We start from the raw sequence: 27,548 nt of genomic DNA, 5'->3' as shown, positions 1-27,548 counted from the left end.
TATATGAACGGACCACCATCATCACAGAAGAACAGGACAGACGACAGGAGCAGAAACACATTCAACAAGCTCTCACACACTGCCAGTACCCCAGGTGGGCCATTAATAAAGGAATACAACAGGTAAAAAACAAACTCAAAGCAAAGAAACAACAAAAAACAAAACAGGCACGAGACACACATGACAACAATAAAACCAGTCACATTACCGTATATCCAGGGGATCACAGAACCCATCCAATGAACCATGAAAAAACACAACATAGGCACCATCATAAAACCACACATAAAACTTAGACAACTTCTAGTGCACCCAAAAGACAATATCGAGCAGAATAATAAGTGCAATGTCATTTACGAGATACCATGCAACTCTTGCAATAACACATACATCGGGGAGACAGGGAGAACATTTCACACAAGGAAAAAAGAACATCAGAAGGAATGCGAAAAGGAAACAGCAACACGACTCACAAGATCACAGAAAGAAAAGGCACTACAGGAAAATCTCAAATCTGCAATATCAGACCACTGCAAAAGGAACAATCATGTTATGGACTGGGACAGGGCAAGAACCATCAGAACGGAAGAAAACAAACTGAAACGCTGGATTAAGGAGGCGATGGAGATCAGGAGGCGGGCGGAGAGAGCCATGAACAGGGATGAGGGAGGCTTCATGCTCTCCCACACCTGGGACACCATACTCCAGAGGAAATAGGACGGCGGGGGATGTGGCATGCCTGGTGGGATGGTCGGGTCCGTTGGGCTCACCACGACATGCCATTACAGTGTGGGCGTGGTTGGCCCGGTGAATCTGGTGACTCTACTGGGCCGCAAATGCCTGCTGTCAAAATTTGCCGGCTGACACGTCACGCTGTCAGTGAGACGCTGCTGAGGATGGAGAAACTGTCATGCAGGTAAATAACATCTATCCATTCACCTACTGTCTGAACAAAAGAATCAGAAACTAAAGTGTGAAATCTTGCACAGCTCCCTTCTGAGCATCTAAGCTCAGCATCACACTTTCAGGTTCTACAACTTCCAACTCCATCTTCACTTTTACTATAGACAAATAATCTTGAATAAATATGAAAGATCATCACCACACCAGCCAATATTTATCTGTTCTATCCTTTCAATTAAATTCCACTTAACTCTGACAACCAAAAAGTTACAGAATATATAATATATAAGTTCAATTGTACATAGAAACTTGTGCCTTAAAGAGTTACAGTAAGAACAAATACTAAATAAAAAAATCACAAAGTGCTGCATGTCCCCAGAGAGCAGTTCAGGGGTAAAAGGTTTCACCTTGAGAGAAAACTGGTACATGGGGTTAATCTTGCTGAGGTCATTGATGATGAAGAAGAGGAGTGACGCTCTCTCAGCTGCTGGGCGGTAGAGTTCTCGAGCCTCGTTGATCTTTGTCTCGTTCTCTCTGGCCTCCACCACCTGTGTGTTCCAATTGCACAAAATGAGCTATTAGGCTCTCAGTCATGCTCCAAAAGCCTCTCATTACACATATTCCTAACTACACATCATTTGCAGCTAATGCAATAAAATGAGGCGCTTGCTGATGTATGACGTTCAAAAACACCTGAGTGGAAAAAACAAACAAAAAAAAAAAAACACAGGAACCTTATGGCGTATTGACCTCACCTTGTGCTGGATGTGAGCAGCCGTAGTCTTGGTGTTTTCAAGTTGCTCCACCAGAGAAATATCACCCAGGAAGTTACCGTGGGCGGCGGAGAGGCGACTCAGCAGGTCATCTTCAAACTTTTTCAGTTCAATCTTGAAATGGTTCTGCTGTGTCGTCAGCTGCATCTAAGGAAATGGACACAGAACAACTCAGGATTTTGCTATTTTGGATAATGCTTCGATAAAATGCTTTACTGTAGATCTACCAACTTTTACCTTCAGGGCTTCCAGGTCAGGCCTCTCCCAGGACACTACCTGTCCCAGCAGCTGCTCCTCCAGGCCCACAGGAGTCACTGTGAAGTTTATCAGGGTTGCCTGAGCCTGGAGCTCAGGAGGGAAATGTGGATTTGCCAACTTGGTGTGAAGAATGAGTTGAAAGTTGGTGTTGTATTCACATTCCTTTCCCCCCATCAGAATGTACCTGGAAAACAAGAAGGCGCTGATAAATGACAGAAATTTCCTAGTTTCTTTATAGATCTGTTATAGTGTAGGAAGTGCATTTTAAAACTAGAGGAACAAGTGGTGCGAAAGTTATCATTTTTGCTGCTGTGGATATTAATTGGCTGAAACAAAATTTTCAAGAATGAACTCTTATGTTTAGATTAAGTGTTTTAAAAAGATTCCTGCATAATATCTAAGGCAAAAGTACATTTATCTAGCAATCTTTAGGTGCCAGATCTTGGCCAAAAGATTTTACCGGATGAAGCTTTAGCACCATAACGTCACAATTAATTGTACTTTCGCCTCATCTCTCTGCAATGCTCAAGTTTCATGAAAAAGATGTGCAAGGAGTTCCTTTGTCTTAGATTCAGTGATTGCAAATGATATACCACTTGGTTGAAGACAGAAGTATTTTTTGTGGCTCAAAAAGAATAAAAAAATCTAACTGTAACTCAAATACTCCTTAGCTGTTGGGAGTTATCTAATATACAGCATTTTTTCAACTATTGTGTGTAGGTTTTTTTAAAACCGATTCTTATTAAAATGTTTTTAAATGTGTTATTTTGGCCCTGATGTAGACGCCTCTCTCTGTCTGTCGTCACTTTACGAATCTAAGCAACGTCCCGCCCAGAGCAGTAAAAGTCAACTCAAAACTCAGGGACATGATAAAAGTTTATTTTAATTAACTATATGTAAGAGATAAATGAACAAAGGCAATTTAACAAAGCTTTGTGTTCAAGTTTGATCATATCAGCCGACCCTTACCTCGTCGGTGTCACGTCTGTAATTATTACATAAATTTTCAAAGTACAAAAATAAATAAATTAAAGATGATTAAATGGTTAGAAATATCACTAATGCTTGCTTTTAAAGTACAGTGTGGTTGATGAATCATGATGATGATCTGAACTGCAATCCTTTGACCCTGAAAAGCTTTTTTTGCCCTTTGAGGATTTGAGCTTCAGAACTTCAGTCCGACTCCAAACGCCACTTTTACTGTAGACAAATACTCTTGAATAAATATGAAAGATCGTGTCCACACCAGCCAATATTTATCTGTTCCTGCATTTCAATTAAATTAGCACCGGCTTGACAAACCTGGTGGCTTTTCATTTATCTCTAATTACCCCTCGGATGTCAGGCAAGGCCCCAATTTTTATGGCACAGGTTCCTCATGGCCTGGGTCTGGTTCAACTCTATATCTTCACAAGCCAGAATTAATGTACTATTGATAGAACCATTACTCCACCAAATTAAAGTCCTTGCTGATGGATTGGCTTGTAGTCTTCCGTCAGCCATGAAAGGAATAATTAGTATTCATTACTTCACACTCTACAACATTCCAATTATTAATGAACTTCAGCTGTGAAGCCCTACCAGATCCATCATGGCTGCCCCAGCAGGTTGTATTAATCATCGACAGAAACAAGTGTGTGGGTCATCTACAAGGGATAAACTTATAATCAGATTTACTATGATAAATTGTTACGTCTGGACGGACAGGACTTCAAAAAAGAAGCCCAATGAACATGCGTCGGGACGCTCAATATTCACGGTCATGCATAGATCAGAGGAAGAAAGATGTAAACATTTCTGAGGAGGAAATCAAAGCAGAATGTCAATATGTGGTATTTTCTATTTATTCTGCTGCTGGTTGTCCGGTTTATGGGATTTACAGGATTTTTCTTTTTGAGGATAATTGAGAATTGAGGCATTCACAAAGCAGCTATTTTGGATTACACGCTTCAGGGGTGGGAGCTGGGTTTGAAATCCAATCAAATTTGTTTCAAACAAGGGTGAATTTGAATGGAACATACAACTTAATGATAGATAAGAATAGTAAAAGAATTTAAGAGCCTTATTCATAAATAAATGACACATAACAGTCCAACATCATCCCACTACTGAAAGCGATAATAAGAGTTGTTTTAGTGAGTCCAAAGCTGACTCAGTAATGTTATTCACCAGCCAATCACCAATCAGGTCTTCTGAAATTATCAAAGCCGATCTGAGTCTTTCATAATGATGGAGGGCTGCTGAATTTAACACCTTATATGCCACCTTTTTGTGGTAGACAAGAGTCCTTATACATAACCATGACTGTCCTCAATTCAGCTTTTACACAGGGGCTCAGGTGTTCAATATTCATCACACCTAAAGAATATGAACACACAAATATACATCTATCACCCGTCCTGAGGCGCGATCAATACGTTGGCTTCAGGGATTCCGAACACGCGCCGCAAATTCATTTATAATCTAAAGAGTGGGCAATAATAACGCATTCAGTCATGTCTTACTGGTGTTTCAAAGCTCACTGAGATTCAACCATCTGGTAAATCTGCTCCTGTTTTCTCCCGCCGCAGACACATTGGGACAAGTTGTGGGCATATCGACTTATGTATGAACAGCGATATAAAAACCAGGCATCGATTAAAAATGGTTATGGTGTGCAACAACCCCATGCTAAGTAGGTTCTATAAAGTAAACCACTTTTATGTTATCAGTGAACTGGTCTGACTATTCTTGATCTTTCCAGTCCCAAAAATGTCTATATAATGTTGTTGTTTCAGAACTGACCTTCCTCTTTTAACAGTTTTTCTGCCTAATAGAGGCTCCAGGACTGGGTCCACCTTTTCTTGCAGATTCTCTATCAGAACGGTTTCGCCGCAGACAAGAGCTTGCTCAATCACATCGAGATATCTGCACAAAAAAAGAAGAAAACAGGAAAACTAAATGAATATATTATTTCAGCATCAACATCGCAATGTGTGCATGCATAGTAGTCACACTGCAGGAAAAGTAATGTGCACAGTTAACACATCATGCTGCAGCTTATTTTGCTGCTTGATACAAAAAGAAAATATGCATGGTTCTCATTTGCCATGACTAATATACATGAAAAGTTTGTCTAAACATAATTAATTCTGATTTAATGGTCCTTGGATACAATTTTTTTTTTCATTTTTAGTAACTCTATTCACACAGATTTGTGTTGACATGTAGGTTTCACTTGTGCAGAGCAAAATGAGAGAAGAACAGAAGACAAATACTGAAAACGGAAGATCTGGTTGCAAAAACAAATGCAATATAAAATATTTTGGATCTAGACAGGATGACATTAAGCAACAACAGGTAATCTGTCAGCAGATTCTTGCAATTGTTGCCACCACATGAAGCAATGTAATTAATTTGTTTGACCATAAAGCTCTGCATGACCAGCGGAAAGCCAGATCTGAATGCTATCCAAAGTAAAAAAAATACTTTTGGAAGCCATTACCAGTATAACAAAGGTTACAAATGTCACTGTTCAGCTTATTACAAATAATTTTCTACTTTCAGTCAAGCTGTACTCCTCTACATAATCACCTCAGTCATTGTAGAACAATGACTTCTCTCCACATAGAGTTACTCAAGTCATGTGGTAAATATTCCTGCATTTTTTTCAAATTGCATAAAAACTAAATATCATCCTATATCATGCAGCCCAAAAACCGCATTATTAAGGTATCTTGACCACAAAGCTTGGCACAACGAATGAAAAGTCGGAGCTGAATGCCTTACAAAGTTTAAAACTCTTTTGGAGACCTTTGCCAGTGTTGCACCATATAAAAAAAGGTTCAAAACATAATTTTTGAGTTTTTTTAAAATTCCTTTTTACTTTCATTGCAGATGCAGTCCTCTACATATCACCTCAATATTACCTATACCTAAATATTCTTACATTTTTTCATATTGCATGAAAACTATCACTATCAAACATCACACTTTGTTTTTTCCTATATCATGTAGCTCTAAAACATCTTGACTGCAAAGCTCTGCATGACGAGTGCAAAGCCAGATCTGAATGCCATCCAAAGCAAAAAAACAAAAGACTATTTTGGATGCTTTGCCAGTGTTGCACCATATGGAAAAGGGTTTATTTTACTTTTCATGCAGCTGCACTCCTCTTTAAAATCAGTTAATCAAGTCATCTGGTGAAAATTCCTGCAATTTTTCGTATTGCAAAAAAAATTTTCCCACTACTATGCAGCACAAAACAAATGCAGCTGGGCATGCACATTTTAAATGTAGATTAGCACTAACTAACATATTAAAACAAGACACTGTAATTGCAAACTGCCAATGGTTTGCCCTTTCTCACCCTTTCTGCCCCAGCCGCACCACCCTCAGCTCCGACCCCAGTCGCTTTCTGATCCACTTGATGCCCTGCTGCTGCGGGTCGATGATGAGCGGCCAACGCTCGCTGGTGGTCAGGATGGCAGCGTTCTCGGTGGACATCCTATCATTTGGCAGGCCCTGGTTATGCCAGGCAGCCACAGTGGCATCATCTGTAAGCATGAGGACTGGATCCAGGCCGTCTGTCAGGGGTACAGAGACCTGGAACAGAAACGGAGGAATGATGTCACTTCAGTTGGAGCGCTGCAGACAGTGCACTCCAGTTCACAGACTCTGCTGTGGATGTTTGTGGAGAGAAAGATCTTACCCTCCGAATAGCTGCAGTTTAAACAGCACAAAGTCTGTTGTAAAGCTGACTTTACCTTCTGAGCTTGAAGGAAAGGAATCCATGCACTGGTAAAAAGCTCCACACGATACTGGCTGGGAAAGTAACCCATGTAGGAGACAAATGCTGAGGTGAGGAGGACATCACCACACAGGGTTTTCTGTTGCTTTTCATACTGGACAATAGCTTTGGACCAGCGCTCCTTCTCTGACTGCAAGACACAAAGTTAAGGCTTCAATATCATTTAAAAAAAAACACACAGAAAACAATGAATATCACAGCAAAATTGCTCCTAATCCATGTAAAAAGTGTTTCAATCAATAACTAAATGGTGTTTCAGGAATTTATACACACAGGGCAACTTCCCACTCTATTTATTGTGCAAACCAACAAGATATAAGCAGTAAAGCATACAACTGCAATTCCCTTACAATAGCTCTGGAAGTTTGGCTGTACATTCACTCTGCATCAATTTAGCATTCATTTAAACCTTCAATACTGTGACTGTGACAGCCTACGACGATAAATCATGCATGGCATTTTCTTACAAGGGGCCGTGGATCCAGAATATGTCACATAATAAATTCTCAGACAGTTAAAAATCACTATAATTTTACTCTAATGTATTATGGATTGCCTGTAATATCACTCAGTCTGGGGTGAGACATTGTTAATTTCCAACAGCTGTTGAGGCTTTGAGGTAAGTTAATGATTAAATATAGACGGCCTGATTTATTAGTCTGTACACTATTGCTTCCAGGTCAATGCCATAAAGACAAAACATTTATCTTGATATGCTTAAAAGCCAAGCTGTTCCATGCAAACCACATTTATTTTCCAGAATAAGAAAGTCGAACTTGCAAAATGGGGACTGAAATGACCGTTTTTTAATTCAGATTAGCATCCATAAAGACAACATTTCGGCTTGCTTGAAAGATGTATGCACAGGAATGCAAAGGAGTTGAATATAATGCTCAAATAATTAGAGAAACATTCAACATTCATATACTCCATACACTCATATTCTGTAATTCCCTCTTGACACTTCCGCAAAATCTTGGAAATAAATTACCATTACTCCCCAGAGAGCTCAGAAATGCAGACATAAATGCAGTGTAGACAATACATACACACAGTCTGCCTGCTGCACAGACAGAGGGCAGTGTTAGTGCAGCCTTCTTGCCATCTCTCTTCCTTTCTCAATTTGGAAACTGCTCAGCCAGCCGGTTGCCCAGTTCAGCCATGCGTTCTCAGCGGTCCAGCCCTCTCTACCTGTCTCACAAGTCCCCAGTATGCTGCTGGGCCAGGCTGTAAAATCTCCCTTCGCCTGATCTGCTCACACAACTGTCGGCCTGTGCTGCCAGGACATAACAACTCCTAGTCCAGATTACTGATGCAGTTCGATTACCAGCACCTCTCCGTGCGTTTTCCCCCCCTCCCGGCAAATTGACAGTTAATTTTATGCCAGGTCAGCCGCAATGACACCACCCAAACTCCTCTATCTCCCCTTGTTTACCATCAAGCCCTTGACTAGTCGGTTGGCCAGCTCGATGGTCTGGGTGGTTCGCGTCACCTCCTCCTGACAACTGATTTTCTCAGCTGTAGCCTTTTCAAACTGAGCTGTTAGGCTCTGGAGGCTGGCATCAAGATCCTGCAGAAACAAAACAAAGGAAGCCATGCAAATTAGACACCATTAGGGGAATCTAGCTTTTAGACTGAGTGACTAAAGTAAGCGTAATAATAACATTGCACTCACAGCCAATTTCCTTTGAACTGCCAATAGTTTGGCCGTTGCTGTTTCGAGTTCTGCATTAGCTTGTGATAATGCATGTCTTTTTGGAATGACCTCACAATAAATCTGCAAAAAATAAGGCATATTTTATGAAGGAAGCTCTGCAATTACCAACAAACCTTTTTGCAGAATAATAAGAAAATGTATTAACATTTAATATAATTATAACTTATTTGAAGGGAATGCTTGACCTCGTAGTATCTGACAATGTTAATAGTCCAGGCACAAAGACCAGCTGCAGCTGTAGATTTGGTCCAAACTAGATCGGGATGGAAATCGGGCTTTCTCAGATATTCTTGCTTCACCACAGTCAGACAGGACTCAGGGATGTGCTCCTTGTCATATGACACCAGGGCCTGCAGGAAATCATCCACCTGACAGACAGAAACACAGAAACAAGCAAGGTATTAATATCTGCACTGGGATTTAGAGCAGATAGGACTCAATAAAACCTTAAAATCAGGCACATACTGGTCATTTAATCTCAAATCATCACATTTTTAGAACAATTCCTGCTCGACCATTTCTGATTTTAAATTTTTCTGGCATAAAATCTGGATAGTCATGAAGATATTGTACTTTTATCATGTAGGTTTATAGCAACTGCTTAGGAGCTTCCTTTCAAGCATCTCTTCCAAAAATGTATGAATTCAGGAAGCATAACAGGGAACAGTTCACTTAGTTTTTTCAGTCTACAAAGTGGGGTCCAAAAATTCAAAATACAAACAAACAAACAAAAAATCTGTTACATGTGGAGAACCACTTTCAAACTCCACCACTTTGTTCTACTTGGATTAGACTATCAACCATTTTTTGTGGGTCTTGTGGTAAAACTTGTCATACCTGCTCAATCAGTTATGAAAATTAAGCGAAAATAATTTTCTTTTCATTTTTGTGACCAAGCATTTCATATTAGAAAGTATTCTGTATGCTTTGTTTTGCACTATTGTGGCATACAGCTATATATATGGTTCAGAAATTATCAGTTATCACTATTAGTTGATGTAAGTATTGCACATTTTTTGGTAATGTGTGCTCAAAAATGGGACTTGTCATGAAGGCTTCAGTTTTTTTTTTTTCACATTGCAACTCATTTATAATCATCATTTAATCCATTTGTCCAACACTGTACATTCTGAAGCAATGACATAATAAGAAATAACAATTTTATTCTCTAAAGCTCCTAAAATATTGTTGTTCAAACGATGACAATGAAAATGGATAAACAGAATTTTCTTTTTTTTTAACATTGGAAATTTCATTCATTCTTTAAATATTTATAGTTTATGATAACAAAAAAATGAAAAATTTGTTTCGAAAAGAGACCATCTCACACAAGGATCAGAATTTTTAGTGTTGTCTCACCATTAAACTCTACACAAATTATATAATATCTGTTCTTATGTGAAATTTATCACAGTAATTGGTTAAAGTTCAATACTGTGATTCCTGTGCAGCTGGATGATACATCTCACAGGCACTAAGAAAACAAGTTTTAATACTAATTAACTGCATGTAATGTAAACTGTGTCATTTTAAATGTAAAATATCTTAAAGTTTTCTGAAAAGAAAATTTTCTAAATCACAGTCATTTTTTTTCTTGTCACTGGCTTTTCTTTTTCTTTGACCTGTTGCCCACTTACACTCACTTACTGCTAAGGACAAGAGTGAAATTGAGGTTTTTAGCTTCATTTGTTTCTTCAATCCTACACGAGAGGCCTGCCTTACATGCATATACAGTTTAACAGTCAACTATTTCTAAAATACTTCAAAATATATGCTTTTGCAAGAAAAAGAACGGACTGCAATTAAGTGCTAAATTCTACCGACTTTTTAAAAAACAGATGTGTTGCTTTGCATCCACACTTGCAATAGCAGGAGAGAGATTCTGAGAAACACGTCGACACAGTTGCCCCTCCAGCGACTGAGCATATTCATAAAGCCATGCAGCTGTAATGTGAGCGCTGGAGAGATGTTGGGCAGGGCCAGGGTCAAGGCCCGCTCACAAATTAGATTGACATTAATCAGGCAGATGTGATTGACATGATGACAGCTTAACCTTGCCCATGAAGGCCCGCGCCGCCTTCCAGCTCCGATCCTTAGGAACTCGACCGCGGGGAGCCAGCAGGACCATCACAGCTGCGGCTACGTTGATTACTGCTGCCGGAGGGTTCGGAAAGGCCTTCAGCTCAGTCAGATTCACCTAAGAAAAAGAATTATATGCTGTTATAAGATCTGAACGACTGTAGATGTGACGGAATTGCGTAGACAAAGACGACCCACCTTGTTGAGCGTGTCCAGAGCCGCCGTGGCAGCTGTCAGCGATGGCTCTGCTTTGGCTAGGTCGTTTTCACAGTCCTTCTGTTTGACAGCAATTTCTGCCTGAATGACGGAAACCTGTACGAAATCACAGTGCATGCAGTGTATATGTGTGATATGGTGAGGTATGCAGATTGCCAAAAAAAGTGCACAAAAACCAAAAACGTGATGAAATAACTCACTTTTTGTGCCTCGACGTCTGCAGCCTGTCTCTTGTTGCTAACCCTCTCAGTCTGCAGTCCAATCTTTGTAATTAGAGCTTCGATATTCTGGTTTTTAAAGGTCAGCTCAGCTTCTTGGGATGCCAGTTTGGCTTTTAGATCTTCAACCTAAAACAGAGAAAAAAAACATCATACTACAATGTGTAATGTCACGGAAACGCCCACAAATCAAACACTAATACTATTCCTAATTTGCCTATTTCAACCTTGTTCTTCAAACCCTTATATTAGCCCCTTTCAGGATGGAAAAAGAAAAATAGACACTCACCTGAGCAGCGGTGCTTTGTAGTTTTTGAAGGCCGCTGTCGAGCCGGTTCATCTTGTGTTGAAGCTGAGCCCGGCTCTTCTCCAGAAGGTTTCTGTACAGGGTGATTTGCTGGAGAAAGCTCTTGGGGGTGGTGTAATTGTACCTCTTCTCATTGCGCTGGTATTTTTCACTTGCCTGGTTGACACTGGTGTGAACGTAGGCCATGAAAAGACTGATGGATTCCTGGACGCCGGGCTGTAAAAATAAGCAGACAAGGGGGGGAGAGAGGGGAGAACAGGGCGAGCTGGATTGAGTGGAGTTTAACATCCCCAACCTGATGGGAACTGAAATATTATCTTCATAAATTTTGAATTCATCTACAAGTTTTGCCATCGCACTTGGCTGGCCCTGACTTACTCAATCTGAAATTTAGGTGCAGCTCGCAGGAATGATTATGCTTTGAAACCTCTGTGAAAATAATGTGTTTAGCCCACTGATGTGTGGCTTGTAAAACATGCACACTGTTTACATTAGATCTGGTGTCCTCCAACTTTCCAAACACCGTCTACAGCGGCAGTGGCAACACATTGCAACTAGGTATTCATCATGCGGTGCACAATGACACACGGCCCCCATTAATCACGCGCTTAGCGATCAATTAAAGCAAAAACAAATGAGCAGAGAATACAAGGATCAAAGCTGACCATAACTCACAAAAAGCCATTGTTAATGATCAGCAGCAAAAAAAATCATTATTAATTAAGATTTGACATAATGCGTTTTGACAAAGCGTGCAGTGTTCGGTTAAGATCTGAAAGAAGCTCATTGATTGGCCCCGTCTAACAACTATTAGCAGGTTGTGCGTTTCTAACTTTAAATAAATGATCATTTCATTTCTTGCACTCCTGCCTCTTTAAGAAGATAAACAATCATTAATGACTTTAGATGTAATGTCTCTTGTTTATTCTGTTTCAACTTTTTAAAATAGTTTGTTAATTGCACACTAGCTTAACCCTCTGAAACCCAAAACCTGCTGGCGACTTTGGATGTTATTCTTTAAGAATTTCCAAAATTATACCATTTAGGAGAGCCAGAAACTTAAAAAAAAAAAAAAAAAAACAGAAATAATAATCAGATTTTCAAATATCTTATAGTCTTGACCTCATTATTTGTGATGAGTTGTTCTGTCAAAAACTTAAAAACACGATTTTTCATCAAAATTATGAATTGAAAGTACTAAACAGATTCTGCAAAAAACCTAAAATTTCTGTGATTCTCAGCAAAAACCTGAAGCCATGACTAACTCAGCTGCAACCAACAGTCACGTGACAAAAATTGAGGGTATTTTTGATTGAACTCGACTGAACTGCAGGCAGTGTATACACAAAGCAGAGAGGAAACAAGAATGCAAACCAACAATGTAAGTAGTAAAATATCTACACCATGCAGTCACCATTTTTTTCTACAATTTCGGTAGCACCTGATGGCACCTGAAAAAAATTGTAGATGCTGATTCCAAAATCACAAGTACTACTAATATTAAACACAATTAACATTAAAATGAATATTAAACAAAATTCAGCTTTTATTGTCTATGACTTATGGTATTATAACTGTTCCATACTGCTAAAAAGAGTATTTTAAGTTCTCTGTACCTCTTGTCATGGTTTTTCTGTTTCCATAAAGGCACAGGACTGTACTTTGCAGTGAAAAATTAACCCACAGTAAGTAAAAAAGTGCATAGAGTTCAGAGGGTTAAACTATCATTTGCATGAACCAAGCTGTATCATTTATCTTATTATATTATTTAAGTCATCCTCTGCTATATGTCCTGATAACCAATCTCCTACAGCTGCAGCTTCAACCATTACTCAGTTACTTAACGCTGAAAATGCTGCTGCTGCCATTACTTTAAACTAATACTCTAATAATGCCGCAACTTATGAAAAACCACTCTTCTTCTGCATGTGAACACCCACATGTGGACAGATGTGTAAAAAGTGGAAAGTAATAGTCTGGCACGTGTTCACATATGTGATGACACTTCCTGGTTGTGACAGCTGTGCCACCTTAGAGGCTCGTTATGTGCTTAATCACTCTTCTCTCATTAACATAAATGATTCCGGGTTGTGATCGTTCCACTGCCATGATGGAAAACAATGATATGCCTGCACTCACTGTGAGTCTCCAGGCATGTGTTCAGCAATTTGTCAGCACCTCAGCAGAGAACTAATGATGAAGGATCTATGGAAAAGTTAATCCAGCTGCACTGCAGTAATTAGAAGGTGCTCATTAAAGTCGAACCCAGTCTGGGATATCGGGGGTACGTGACAAACCTGGGTATTTCTAAGAGCTAATATTGTTATTTTTAATAATACTACACAGTTCAGACACACAGAGTGAAAAGCAGGGAGATATAAGAGTTTGATTTCATTCAGAATTTGGCTGTTAGGGTGAGATAAATGGTCAGATAGAATAACTTGGGTTCAAAAGTCTAACCTCAATGCCTTCAATCTCTTGGATGAACCTGTAGCTGACTGACTGCAGAGCTTCACTGGTCCATGGATGAAACCAGTCAATGGTTGAGCAGTTGACGAGGGCTGGAAATTGGCGAGCTCTCACTCGCAGGGCGCTGCCCACTGGAGACAAACACAGGACTACCTGCAAAGAAAAAGGCAAAAAGACAAGGTCACATGTACACCCACAGATCTGTACAAACATGACATGCAGCCAAGTGCACATAGGTAAATCATCACAAGTCATAGATATCAAAGCGATGCGTCTCTGAAAGGGAAACCCATAACTGGCAGCCTTCTGGCCCCCACTTTCATCACCTTGGCATGTGGACAGCAGCCACATTCGCAGTTGGCTGGAGCAGACGGTGACGCTACCAGAGGCCCTGGCGCAAACATGAGCTGGATGGCATACACGAGTACTGACAGAAGAATTTCCTTCCTTTTAACCCCCCAGTTTGTCTGGCTTGGTTAACTCAGCTTGTCAAACATATTTAATAATATTATACAGCAGCTGTGCTTTTAATTTACACTAAAATACTAATGTTTGGGAAGATTCTCTCATTAATTTCTGGTTGAAAGCTGTCACATTTATCTAGTTCGCATTTTCGGTTTGTGTCGCTCCCTTATTTTCTCCACTTTAGTTTGGAGCTCACATCTGCAACTGAATATTCTATTCTGTTAGGCTTCTTGGAAGTAATATCATCTAGATGTTGACTACAGAAAGATTTCTCAAGTTTTTAATTTCACTTTTTTAATGTTTGCTTTGGTGGCAAATACAGAGTTAAAGGCCTTCACAATAAATTAGAAACCACAAGTTTTTTCTCCTAATACTGAGAAGAAGTGTTTGCAAATTGATGTTGTAAATGACAAATAATTTCAGCCACTACTAAGACAAAAAAAATGTAAAAAGGACAATAATATTTTCAGAGTGATGAAGTTAAAAGTGTTAGTGGATAAATAAAAAAAGATAGAATGTCAAAGACTGGACCGTGAGCTGTAGTCGGACTCGGTCTGTAAAGAATCTCCAGCAGTTCTCCTTGTTGTCCAACAGTCCAAGTCCTCGGACCTCAGCTCTCACACTGGACACGATTCCTTCAATATCCTCTTCACTGAAGAGCTCAGGAACTTCTCCTGGAGGAAAAACACAATCACAATCACTGACCAACTAATTCTAGCAATGAACATTCACTCTTCACTCACTGGTATTGTTTTCAAATGGTTTCAATGTACAAGCATGAAGAAAATCCTGCAGGTGAAACACACATGCATGGCTGTTATGGATTTAGTTTCTGACCTGATGCCAGTAAGTCATTAATAATGACCAGAAACCGCTCATCTGGTATCTGCGCATCAGTCAGGAGTAAAGCCACTCGCTGGTTCTTCACTCCGGTCTTTATGAACAAACCAGCCAGATCCATCTAAAGAGAAACCACACATGCCATAAGTGAATACTCACAGTGCAGCCTGCACACTAATATGAAGTCCAATAGAGAATTTAATATTCAATACAATAATCAATTGGATAGCACAGGATTTTTAAAGAGGCTATTAAATGATTAAATTGACAAATTTGCCTCATCGATGAGATATTAAAAGATTTCTGAGTGGCTTTTAATAGTATCTGACAATTATTTTCTGCATCACCGCAAAACTGAATTACATCGATATAATGCATGCAGGCAGGGAAACTAGCCTAGTATTTATTTATTTTATTTTTTGAGAAACCTTATTAACATTTTGCGTAATAGGAATGTAGCTTATGACAATGCCTGTGGATTCTAACTACTTGTCTACATTTTCATGGAAGGAAGTTTGATATAAAGTCATAAAATACTTGGTCTTCTTCTTGGCTGTAAGCTCAGTATTTACCTTCAGGTCCTGGATGCTGTAACCCTTAGTCAGAATGATTTGGAAGACTTCCACAGAGGATATGTAGGCAGCCAGACGAGTCAGGCTCTGCTTCCCGCTGCCCCCAACCCCGATCAGTAAGCCATGACCACTTGGAGCCTCCAGGATGCGACTGATGCGACAGCTGGTAACGACACAATCTTTGTTATGCCTCTAAAGATGTAGATTCTTTACTTATCATCATCAGATGGTATTTAATTAAACTTACTATGATCATTATAGTTATTTTAATAATCAAGAAACCAGCTACACTTACACATGTTGCATGGCATCTTCAAACAGCACCAGATTCATGGCAGGATGGAGCTCATTGTAGCTCTCCAGGGCGTCTGTGAGGATGGTCCTGAGTGCAGACCAGTCACTGACAGGAGCATAGGAAGGATACGCTCCCATTTGGGAGAAGTGACAGTAAAGGAGGGGTTGCTTTTTCAACTTTTTGTCCTCCAGTCCCTTTAAGAAGACATGCATATTAAGAAATGTTTTGGTTGAATATTGTTGTCTGAAGTTGAAGAACAGCAGTTTTATCAGAAGCTGCATTATACCTCAAAGCATTCATGCGCACTTTCCATCTGGAGCTTCCGGAAAAGCTGCAGGTCCTTGACATCTACCAGTCTGTCCGAATACACTCTGCAGGACTCGTGAAGCCACAGCAGTGCCAGATCTGTGCTCTCTTTCACAGTCTCAGGCCCAGAGAAGAGGATGCCCTTCATAGCAGAGACAACCATATGAATATTTCACTTACACCTCTTAAGTCCATGTAAAATTTGTTTACTAGGAGCACTACCTGGAAGATGTTGGATATGTCTCGGAGATTAAACGTGTAGTGAAACTTGATGGCAGTGGGCAGAAAGTTATGAACCACCTTGTGATGAAGGGTTATGGCAGCTTGAACCACAGCTGTAGCGCTCCTCTGAACCAGCTGACTGAACGACTGCTGCTTCAGATGGAAACACATGATCTGACTGAAGATCGACATCTGAGCTTCAGGTGAAGGAAAGTTCACTGCAAACACTGAGAAATGTCTCTGTGGAAAGGAAAGGCGCAATTCAATTTCAGAAAATATTTAGGAGTATATGTTTGCAAATGCACCACCTTACTAAAACTTCAAATGCATCATTAACTAGCATTCTTAATGATTTTATTGGGAAATATGGACTTAAACTCCACACTAGAGTTCTTTTTAGTATCACTAAAACACACCTAAATGCTGTTGCTTCAGAATAAAATACTGCATTGCCTGATTGGAACTCCAAAGCACACAGGATTCAAGATCAGTTTTATATTTGGCATTGTAACATGACAAAAAATAAAAACTTCCTTCTCTGCAAACAAGTGAGAACGTCAAAAACTAAGGCTGACACAAATGATTATTTTCATTGACGATAAACCTGTTTCTTATTTTGTCAATTAATCAATTAGTTGTTTGGTTGGTAAATGTTCCCCAAATGACATTTTTGTCTTCACAGCCCAAAGATATCTAGCTCTCTGTCACAGAGGAGTAAAGAAACCAGAAAATATGCCAATTTAAGATGCTAAATTGAAACTTTTTAATTACTCAAACCTATTAATGGACTATCAAAATGTTTGGCAAACAATTTTATAGGTAAAAACTAATCATATAATTGTTGCAGCTTTGTTGGAAAGTTTCTGCAGATTAAGATTTTCTATGAGAATTATATACATTTTTAATTCACACACACTGTAATTTGGATTAATCTGAAGATAAACTATGATTTGAACATTTGCCAGCATTTTTCTATGAACATGTGATAAGATTTGTATTGAAAAACTGATTATTTTGGGATACTTTTTTTAGGCCAGCTTCAAATAAGTTTAAAAATATTATATATGGGCAATTTACTGACCAACATACCTGTAATCTGGGGTTGATAATGAAGCTCCCAGCAGTGGGATTCATACAGGCAACATACTGGGTGTTGTGTATTTCTTTCAGGGTCAGTTTCTGTCTGCCATACCTGTAGACAAATGCAAGTAGATTTCAAGGAATAAACAAAACAAACTAGCACAACAATTGAATGTACAAGTAAAAAACTGGTACTGTGCTTCCACACATGTACATTTTAATTATTGATAGTGGAAATTTAATGCGTTGCTACTATTTTATGTGTCTTCTGGATAAGTGATGCTCCTTTCGTTTCTCTTTCGGAAGTTTTTTCCATTGCTTTCCCAGCAATAAATGTCATTTTTCCTAATCCAAACTGAGGGTCTATGAATGGAGAATATAGATTCATTGACCTGACTTGATTTGACTGGGTGTGTGAGGTTTGATCTCACCAGTGCCCATAATCCAGATGTTGGCGTATCAGCGTGTGAGGCTGCACTGTTCCATAACTGTCAACAGCTGGCATGTTCAAGTCGTCTATAAAGTAGACCAGCCTTCTGTTGCCTACTGGGGAGAAGCTTCTGCCTGCTCTTTTCTCTAACGGAGACTCCAGCATCACTACAAGAGGAAATAAAATGATTTATCACAAATAGAAAACAACGAAAAACTACATATACAAGTCAAATACCTACAGAAATGAAGTTATGATTGAACCTAGTCACTGCCAGCAGATGGTGCTACAGTTTACTTGATGTGCTGTTGTGCAGCACAGCCCATTTTTAAAAAAAGCCCTCACCCTGCAACATGAGGGAGGTAGTGTAGTAGTTGAAGGGTACTTTTGTAGTCATGTAACTCTCTGGCAGACAGCCTAACTTGTTCTTGACAAGTGCAGTCTTTCCCACTCCAGCATTCCCCACCAGCATCACAGGCTGTCTCCTCTCCAGCAGCAAGTCCATGAAGTAGCGAAGACGCACAGTCTCTGCTGTGTGCACCAGAACAGCCTGCAATCATAGAAACAGCAGGAAGACACAGAACAGAAACATACATGGTTATTATGGCTTTCTTTGAGTGTGATTTATTGACAGACATGTGTTCAGTGAATTGTATGTGATTTATAATTTCTTGTATTTCCCCAGAACACCACATCTATTCTGTCATAATAGCATCATTTGCTCAGAACAAAACCCCACTAATTATGGCTCAGCAAGAGCCTTTGGAGCATTCACAGCTGTACGCGGGAGCATGAAGAAAGACAAAAGAGCGTGGGTGATAGCTCAAGGCTTGTTGCTCATGCCTTCACCCCTACACAGTCTGGTACAGAGAGTAGTAGATGGTAATCAGACACAGTGGCAAGCCTATCATCCATTCTAGCACCCCTGCCATAACCTCATGATGGGACTTCACCCTCTCTTATTATGCTCACTGAGGCATACAGACATTTTTAATATGACTGTATTGTTTATTTTTGGTTATTTTTCTTTAAGAAGCTGCCTTCTTGTGATTGTGAATTATTTGTCAAACCATTTTGCAAAGTTTCTCTCTCGAGGGCTGCACTTTCCCGTAGTAGCAGTACTTCATGTATTCTTACCTGTAATGGCGTACAAACGTCCATTTCAAACGGAGGAACGGTGTCACTCCAGGGCAGGAATCGTCTGGTTTGATGGTCCAGATAGTAGTCAAACACTGTCCCTTGTGCTGGAAGCTTCACTGTCTTCATCTCTTTGGTCCACCACTGACTGAACTCTACGCGATAGTCATGGAGCTGGAAAAATCATTCAAGACATAATACGTGTGAATTCATGTAATTTTAAGCTAAGCTTAAACTATATATACTTGACATACTTTAGGCTCTCAACACAAGGGACTGTGCTGACTAGTAGGAGGAATATCAACAAAAGATGCTATAACACTTTCTAACAATCCTTGAAGTTTTCTGCAACACTAATGTCCAAATACACATTTTTCTGTGAAAAAAAAATGCATAATTTCCCTTGAAAAACATCCATTGTAAATTGAGCACTTCAGAAACACAGTCTAAGCTGTAGTAGTGTTGTTAGGATGCAATAAATTCTGCAGAGCGGTGTTAATTTTGTCAACTAACCATGACAAAAAACATTTGTTGATGAAGAAAACTAAATTAAGACTAAACAAAAAGGATCATTTTAAGACAGGAACTATGACAAAATGTTTTAGCCTTTTAGAATGAAAAATAAGCGATAATACAGACAAACTGACAAAGGTACCGTTTTAATTCAAAGTGCAGAGCTGCAGCTCCCAATCAAAGCTGAATCCAAATAAATTTCTCTTGTTCAGTAGATTTATCAGTTTGACCTGTTGTACTGCTGTTAAATAAGAAGCTCCTTACATTCATGTCAGGCAGTAATGTTATCTTGCAGTTCTTAAACGACCCAGAATTATAAATTAAGCTCATTACCAAATTACAACAATAAGTGACAACAAAACCAGTGACACATACAAGGAACATGCAGGCAGCAGTTCAAACTTATTAAATATTAACTGAAGTCTGCTAATGTAACACAGGTGATGTGGGTGTAACATTAAAGTTACTTTCAGTCAGAAGAAATGAGTCAGTTCCAGAGTTTGGCTCAGAGTTGGAAATAACACTGTTAAATGGATTTACTGAGGAGAGTCTGTCAGCGACAAACGCTGAACGTTTTCCACTATCCTCGCTGTAGACAAGAATACCTTCTGTAACCATGGTAACTGTCCACAAAGATGGCGACAGCTGTGGTTTCAAAACGACATAAATATTAAAAGCACCAAAAACACAGCGACAGAAGCTAGACAAAAATGTTACAGTGTTTGTTCACTGAAATTAGTAAAAAGCTAATTTGACTACAGCTAATGCACATTTTTGTCAAAAGACTAAAGCTAAATCTAAGTCAGGAGTTAAAATCAACACAGCTGCAGAGTGTGTTACCGTCATGTCCAAACTGAAGCACTCAGAATCTCTTTGCAGGTGGATTACATTGTGCAACTTGATATGCAAAAGAAAATAAGAATTATTGCACCGTAATTGAATTTACTTGAATTAAAGCGAATGAATACCTGATCTTGACACAGGGCCCCACCGAAAGCCCAGATACAGGCAAAGGTGAAGTAGGTCTCATAGATCTCTCGAGGGGATTCAGATGGAATATTTTCCGGTGTTAGAAGGCAGTCGAGGAAAGTGCACAGCGTCTGAATGAGAAAAAATGACAATTATATTGGAATTCTGTGGATGAAAAGGTAAAAAAAAAAGGAACATATATTACAAATACACTCATGCTTGTGTGTTATGCACCTGCACCATGGAGTTCTCTGGGATGGGAGTGATGGTCTTGAAAGTGTTTTTCATCTGTTCTAGACAACGTGGAACGTATTTCTCAAACAGTATGGTGAGGTGGGCTCTTTCTGTCTGACGTTCTCTTTGGTCAATCCAGCTGGCAACGTACCTGAGTGACAATCCAACATACATAAACAGCCTTACACTGGAAAACTCTGTAATATTCGGAAGAGAAATAGATAAAGGGGGTTTCTGTGCAACTTACGGGTTCCAGCCCAGGTCCTGCTGGTTAACATAGAGGATTCCTGCTCTGGATACAGTGGCAGGAGTGGCCATTCTTAAGTGACTGATTTCAAACACCAGCCTCATGGACGGGGTAAGCGACACACGCTCATTACTGGCCAGAGTCAGGACCTGAGAGACATCATTCCCAAATATGATGACATCTGAACGGTCAATACAATGGGACAAGACTACCCAAACGATAAGGAAAACACCTCCGTAGCTCATCAGCTTTGACAGACTTGCTTTAGAATATTTCAAAGGCACAAGATCACTGTGACGTGATCCATCATGGTGGAAAAGGACCTCCAAGCACTTACACTCCAGGAAGTGATTTGCTGAAGGAGTGGGGGGAGAAGAAACATCTTTTTTCTGTCTATACCACCTCGGTTGCTATGTGTTGTACAACGGTGTATGAGTGAACAGGAGGGGAGGTACCTTGTTATCATCCATCACTGTGTTGAGTGATTCAATCCACATCGGATCAATGTCTCCATCCAACACAATCCACTTAGGCCCAAGGTGGGAGATGTTTGCCTGTTCTCGCATCAGTGATGAAAGCAAACCTTATGAAGAGATTAAGGGATGCAAGAACAAGAGAGATTGCAAGGTATAAGTACTACTTACACTGAATTGTGTCTTGTAATTTTTGCATCTTCTTTCAGTTTACCATCTTTCCACTCTCTAGTTGCAGGATGGATGAAGCCAAACAGCTCATCTCTGTCTATTGCTTTTGGATTGAGGTCATTCCACACAGGCTTCCTCTTCAGGTTTACATAGGTTTTATGCAGAACTCTCAATATCTATTGGAAATATTAATATGTCATGTTTGAAAGTGAGCTGAGCCTTTATTTTTACAACATCTGAGGCATAAAAATCTTACCTGGCTTTTTCCTGATCCCGCATTTCCAACAACAAAGACAGAGTGACGCACTGCCATGAGCTCCTCCAGCTGCACCACCTGACAAAAGTAAAGATGTTTACAAGAAGATTCTTTCGTCTCTTTTTTTTGAGTAGGTATATATCAATTCACATCAAACCTTAAGGATAAATGTCTCTTCGGGTTGCAGTCGGAGCTCCAGTGTAGTCTTTCGGATGGCTTTTTCAAATTCACAGTCCCTCTGTCTTTCCACTTCCAGGCCTGGGAACAGATCACCCAGCAGCCCCAGGAAGATGGTCACATCCTCAGTCACGACTTTAGACATGTTGAAGTCCCGCAGAGTGCGCATAAGCACCTAGGAATTAATGTGCACACTTATATAAGAAAATGCTTTCTCATATGGCTATGAGATGACATACACGAATGAAGTCACCTGATCCTCTGGTCTCGTTTTATCTCTACGTCTCAGTGCTCCTGCCAGGACCAGAACAGACTTGACAGCGCGCAAACCCCAATCATAGTGGTCCTAACAAGAAAAAGAAAGGACAGTAAAGATGTACACAACTCTGGTTATTGAATTGAATGATTTATTGAATTGTTTTATGCTTTTGAGCATCTGCTGAAAAGATTTATTGTTGTTGTGCTCTGTTCTATTCCACACTTTTTTCCCTACCTGTTTCGAGAGCAGCTCTTTGCAGAGTGTGTACAGAGTGATAAACTTCTTGGCTAAAATCTTGGCACCACGGAAACCCTCTGCCACCAACATGATCTCACAAATAAGCTCAGTGTCAGGCACCACCATTGCACAGGGCCTACAGCAAGACGCAGACAGCGCAGACATGACTTTAATGCTGAAAAAAGCTGCTCTATAAATTAAGTTACTGTATCATTCGCACCTGAAAAGAGCCTTGAGGTTCTCAGGCAGCTCTGTCCTGCCTGCATAGCCAGGATTCATAGTGATGAAAATCCCAACTGAGGGCTTTAAGACAATGTCCTTACCGAGGAACAGGAACCTGTGAGGTGGCAGACAATTTTTCTGAATGTACACTGTTACATGAGGAAACTTTGTGAACTCAGCTTCAACTACTCACCTTTTCTTTTTAGCACGAATGGCATCCTGAATGGTTTTCACCTGCACTGCTACGACTGACAGAACGTCCACAGGGATACGGTTGAATTCATCAAAGCAGCCCCATGCTCCAGTCTGGGCCAAACCCTTGTAGATATTTCCAATGGACTGAACATAAACAAAAAAGAAACGCTGCATTAAAACATACTTCTAAATGCAAAAACTGACCAAAAGCAAACTCTGATCGGTTGAACATCTCACCTTGTAGTCCATCTGTTCAGAGCAGTTGAAGATGTACACCATGACACCCATGGCTCTGCCGAGATCCTTGGTGGTCTCAGTCTTCCCAGTTCCAGCGGGGCCTGCTGGTGCTCCACTCATGGTCAGGTGGAGAGACTGAGTTAAGGTGATGTAGCACCTACGATTGACAATAGCACAAAGAGATACACAAATGCAATGTTGAGCATTCTTTACCATAGTTGTGAAATTGTGTGTGGTGAGTGCATGCATCAAAACTGCTAAACAGCAGAGTTACCGGTCTGTTAGGGGGGTGATGACCAGACGAGGTGTATTTCCAAGATACTCATATGAGTAAAAGAAGTGAGCATCGCAGATGTTAACACAACAGTGGTGAAGCTGCTCGTTCCAGCGGTGGCGAAGCTGGGAGAGCCACTGAAAGGCCTGCGAGGTGGTGACCTGTGAGAACATATGGCTGCTATCAAACCATGCAATGAGATAATGTCACAAGAAATATCATGTGTTTTTGTGCAGGTGGTATCTAATCCTATAGTCCATATTTTATTCTATGCATTTAGCATAAAAGAAGCTACATATCTTTGGGAGTTGTACTGTTTCTATTAAAGTCTGCTGTAAGTCCAAACAAGAGTTTTCTTTTTGTTTCACATTGGTTGCAAATGAAGAACTGAACTGTGGCTGTATGGTCTGCAATTTATATAAAAATACACACTACTGTCCAAAAGTTTGGGGTCAATTAGAAATATCCTTATTATTGAAAGCAAAGCAGTTTTTTTTCATTAAAGATAACATTAAATTAATCAGAAATACAGTCTAGCTATGTGATAAATGACTATTCTAGCTGGAAACGGCTGATTTTTAATGGAATATCTACATAGGGGTACAGAGGCACATTTCCAGCAACCATCACTCCTGTGTTCTAATGCTACATTGTGTTAGCTAATGGTGTTGAAAGGCTAATTGATGATTAGAAAACCCTTGTGTAATTATGTTAGCACATGAATAAAAGTGTGAGTTTTCATGGAAAACATGTAATTGCCTAGGTGACCCCAAACTTTTGACTGGCTTTGTATATATATCCTCATCATTAAAAAAATTAAAATTAAAAAATAAATGTGGGTTATGCATGTTCTTTTACAAATCACAAGCCGACTCAATTTCCTTATAATGCCAAAATTAGCTAAAAAAAATAGGCCTTAATGTCATAGAATGATTCAGTTGTGCTCACCTTTTGAGCTATAAGGCTGGAAACAATGTCTCTAGCATGGACATCAATAGTGCATATAGTCATGATCTTCTGCCTGTCGCCTGAGCTCAGCTCTCCCAGCAGCATGCCGATCAACAAGTTGAGCTGAGAGATCTGTTGGAAGAAAAAAAATAAGGAAAAAAGACACAAGTTAAGAGAAAAGTGGCACATACACATGGGTTTGAAAAGGCGACACTCTAATGCAACAATCTTGGTTCAAGTTTCCTATCTCACTTATATTGTCAAGTATTCAAAGTCATTCAAATTTCAATCCATGTGGAACATCAGACACATGCAATGGACCAAAGTGGACCCTGTGTACTTTAAACACAATCAAAAGTAGTCTTGTGTTCTTGTTTTGACTAAAACGTCACTAGATGTCATTTGTCCCTGGTCCTGTATGACAGCAAATCCAATCAGTGCAGTGCGGTGGGTTGAAGGGGGAGAGAGATTATTCAAACAGCAGCCAAGGACATGTTAACCTTTAATAGTGCTGATGAAACTGACAAGAGTGATAATACAACTGTGAGCACAGGCCACAATGAGGCTCCACCAGCTCAGCTCAGCTCAGGTCACTGACTCTGCTGTGATTATGATGCCATTATGAAAAAAATATATATTATACTGTGTTTTTCAGAAAGTCATGATTTGCTGAATTCAAATTGTATTATATATAATACAGTTTGACTCAACACAACACAAATGGCATGAACATTAATGTTGAATTACCACCCAGATGTGTCACAGCTTTTCCTGCAAAGCTGCATTTAACTGTGTAAAAAGTACCTGTTTCTTGTTGTAGTCTTTCAGTGCAGACTCAAATCCTTCCTCCAGCCTTTTAAACACAAGCTCCATATCGTTGCTCCACCAGATCTGAGATCCAGTGAGTGCAACCTGGGCAGGGAAGTCCAGAATCCACTGTTCTCTGGGCCGTTCCTCGTACATCGACACGGCTTCAAACAGGTGACCCCTGACGCTCTCCTTCATAGACTCCTCAAGACGAGAAAGCCAAGTCTCCACCTAATGCAAAGTATTCTGAGTTACTCTATGAAGTGTTGTAGCTATTTCACCGTTTTCTGCTACTAAATATGATCTTACCGGCCCGCTACAGTAACAATCAGTCTGGAATGGGACGTATTCTCTATCTTTGCTGTACATGCCCACTGCAAGTTTGGGATTATCCAGCTGTTCATTTTTGGAGAACTCAAGATCGGACATGTTGTCGAAAAACTTCGCCAAATGGACAGTTACCTACAAAACACATTTGTTTATGACAGAGACACCAAAAGTGACAATAGTGACATTAGAATAATACGCAACAAAAGTAAAATGAAAGGAAATTCTACATAAACGCACCTCTCTGGGACGACTCCCTTTAGAAAGGATGTCCAACAAGTCTGCAGATGAAATAAAGTAGAATCTTGGGAAAGCGAGTCTCTTTGTTTCCAGGTATTCAGTGAGAGCTTTTTCACATAACGCCAGCCTGACAGAAAGAATCCATAGGAATTGTAAGCAGAACATTTCAAATAGCATACTTAAAGTCTAATGAAATAAGCATGAACCTTTTTTGCAGATCCTCTAACTTCTCGAACAGACGAGGTTTGTTGGTGGCCTCGATGACATTTTTAGTCTTGGCACTGTCCAACATTAATCCCTGAAAGAAAAGGAAAGAAAAAAATCTATGACTTTTTGGCTGCTTTTCAAAGAACACACAGGAGTTAAGAAAGCAAACAAATTTAAAGTGTAAGCGGCAAAATATTCATTATGTGCAAAGTCAAAGTGTGAATGAGAATAAATCATGAAATTGCATCAAAATCTCTTAATTCTGTGTCATTTAAAACTTTGCCAAAAACAATCAACCAGAAAAAACTAATAAAAAATGTTTACAATGATGACAGCCCTGCATTGGCTTTGGGAACAATTGCCATGTTAGTGCAGACCTGAAATTCTGCATCTATCACTTGGAATCTTTGTGTATCTGCAGGCAGCTGCTGGCGAATGTCATCACAGCCTTTGAAGATGCTCTCCAGGTAGACCCATGTTCTTTGGACCTCCATCCACACCATCAGCACGGAGTCAGCCACAGTCAGCTGTTTCTGTAGCTCCACTACCTGATACAGGAAGTGGTCTACATGCTTGCTCTGAAAGACACTCTGCAGCTGAACCTTGAGGATAAGGACATAAAGAAATGAGCATGGTCGATCTGAAAGATTTGGTGCACCAAACTACCACCCAATCTGCGGTGAGAGAATGCCATATCTAGATCACCAGACATCATTACATTAATCATTTTTATTTGAAAACACATTCCACCTCATCAGCATGCCAGGCCATAAATAAGTGGGGGAGGGAAACTGACTATTTAAACAAAGATGGAGGCACTAAAAGTGGCAAGACTTCTAATTGCTGGCTGTAACCCCCCCAGTACATCTGGTGTACATGTTCAAAGACCGCCACGGTGCAACAATGCCTTGTATTCTCAAGCAGCTATAAATCTAAGCACTGAATAGGGACCTCTCTACTCTCAGCTGTGCTGTTAGACACTCAGACAGGGCAGCCCCTTTCTGCAGTCTCATCTCTATTCAGCTCTCAACTATCAGTGCTTCTCACACACAACTGATCTTGAGAACGAGTTCTTGTGCATTTACAGCCATCATGCATTTTTTGACTTGGTGGGGTCACACATAAAATCTCTTTAGATATCTACCTGATGATCCTCAAGAGTTTCAATAAGTTCCTCGTCACATTTAAGCAGTGGCACAGAGGTTTGGTAATGTTCTTCATAGCAAAGCTCCATTGATGCCCATGTTTGACTTATTTCTGTTACAACCTGAAATAAAAAACAGCATATAACAATGCTTAAATGATACAAAATGCATTTTCAACTGTATGTACATGTTTTTCATGTGTATTCAAACTTAAAACAACTCATATCTCTGTATCTAGTCTTCAGTTGTCAAAAATTGATATAGATATGGACTTCCAGTAATCTAAAGAGTCCTGTTTGTTACTTCAGCACGTTTCTCTAACGTTAAAACATGA

The 27,548-nt window shown here is 39.8% G+C and overlaps 1 protein-coding gene across 1 annotated transcript in view; it reads right to left on the bottom strand.

Moving 5' to 3' along the window:
- LOC111588827 (dynein axonemal heavy chain 11) overlaps positions 1-27,548 on the bottom strand; it is a 105,701-nt gene that overhangs the window by 7,572 nt on the left and 70,581 nt on the right. Inside the window, exons 27-70 of the mRNA XM_035943458.2 lie at positions 27,214-27,336; positions 26,447-26,671; positions 26,069-26,160; positions 25,863-25,989; positions 25,605-25,757; positions 25,293-25,526; positions 24,489-24,620; positions 23,541-23,701; positions 23,267-23,423; positions 23,028-23,173; positions 22,833-22,949; positions 22,610-22,748; positions 22,370-22,462; positions 22,097-22,291; positions 21,940-22,017; positions 21,727-21,859; positions 21,495-21,622; positions 21,040-21,188; positions 20,793-20,943; positions 20,558-20,689; positions 19,077-19,250; positions 18,285-18,489; positions 17,941-18,106; positions 17,519-17,621; positions 16,430-16,669; positions 16,188-16,349; positions 15,902-16,095; positions 15,607-15,769; positions 15,032-15,155; positions 14,726-14,868; positions 13,721-13,882; positions 11,243-11,476; positions 10,936-11,082; positions 10,718-10,831; positions 10,494-10,637; positions 8,626-8,808; positions 8,399-8,500; positions 8,159-8,293; positions 6,680-6,853; positions 6,283-6,518; positions 4,719-4,841; positions 1,914-2,118; positions 1,659-1,823; positions 1,311-1,451 (exon numbers count right to left, since the gene is read on the bottom strand). Coding sequence (XP_035799351.2) covers positions 1,311-1,451; positions 1,659-1,823; positions 1,914-2,118; positions 4,719-4,841; positions 6,283-6,518; positions 6,680-6,853; positions 8,159-8,293; positions 8,399-8,500; positions 8,626-8,808; positions 10,494-10,637; positions 10,718-10,831; positions 10,936-11,082; positions 11,243-11,476; positions 13,721-13,882; positions 14,726-14,868; positions 15,032-15,155; positions 15,607-15,769; positions 15,902-16,095; positions 16,188-16,349; positions 16,430-16,669; positions 17,519-17,621; positions 17,941-18,106; positions 18,285-18,489; positions 19,077-19,250; positions 20,558-20,689; positions 20,793-20,943; positions 21,040-21,188; positions 21,495-21,622; positions 21,727-21,859; positions 21,940-22,017; positions 22,097-22,291; positions 22,370-22,462; positions 22,610-22,748; positions 22,833-22,949; positions 23,028-23,173; positions 23,267-23,423; positions 23,541-23,701; positions 24,489-24,620; positions 25,293-25,526; positions 25,605-25,757; positions 25,863-25,989; positions 26,069-26,160; positions 26,447-26,671; positions 27,214-27,336 — 6,804 coding nt within the window. The remainder of the gene's footprint in view (positions 1-1,310; positions 1,452-1,658; positions 1,824-1,913; positions 2,119-4,718; positions 4,842-6,282; positions 6,519-6,679; positions 6,854-8,158; positions 8,294-8,398; positions 8,501-8,625; positions 8,809-10,493; positions 10,638-10,717; positions 10,832-10,935; positions 11,083-11,242; positions 11,477-13,720; positions 13,883-14,725; positions 14,869-15,031; positions 15,156-15,606; positions 15,770-15,901; positions 16,096-16,187; positions 16,350-16,429; positions 16,670-17,518; positions 17,622-17,940; positions 18,107-18,284; positions 18,490-19,076; positions 19,251-20,557; positions 20,690-20,792; positions 20,944-21,039; positions 21,189-21,494; positions 21,623-21,726; positions 21,860-21,939; positions 22,018-22,096; positions 22,292-22,369; positions 22,463-22,609; positions 22,749-22,832; positions 22,950-23,027; positions 23,174-23,266; positions 23,424-23,540; positions 23,702-24,488; positions 24,621-25,292; positions 25,527-25,604; positions 25,758-25,862; positions 25,990-26,068; positions 26,161-26,446; positions 26,672-27,213; positions 27,337-27,548) is intronic.

Source organism: Amphiprion ocellaris, chromosome 9 (assembly GCF_022539595.1).
Source record: "Amphiprion ocellaris isolate individual 3 ecotype Okinawa chromosome 9, ASM2253959v1, whole genome shotgun sequence".
NCBI classification, from domain to species: Eukaryota; Metazoa; Chordata; class Actinopteri; family Pomacentridae; genus Amphiprion; species Amphiprion ocellaris.
The sequence above is the reverse complement of the archived record's forward strand: the minus strand, read 5'-3'. Positions and strand labels throughout refer to the sequence as shown.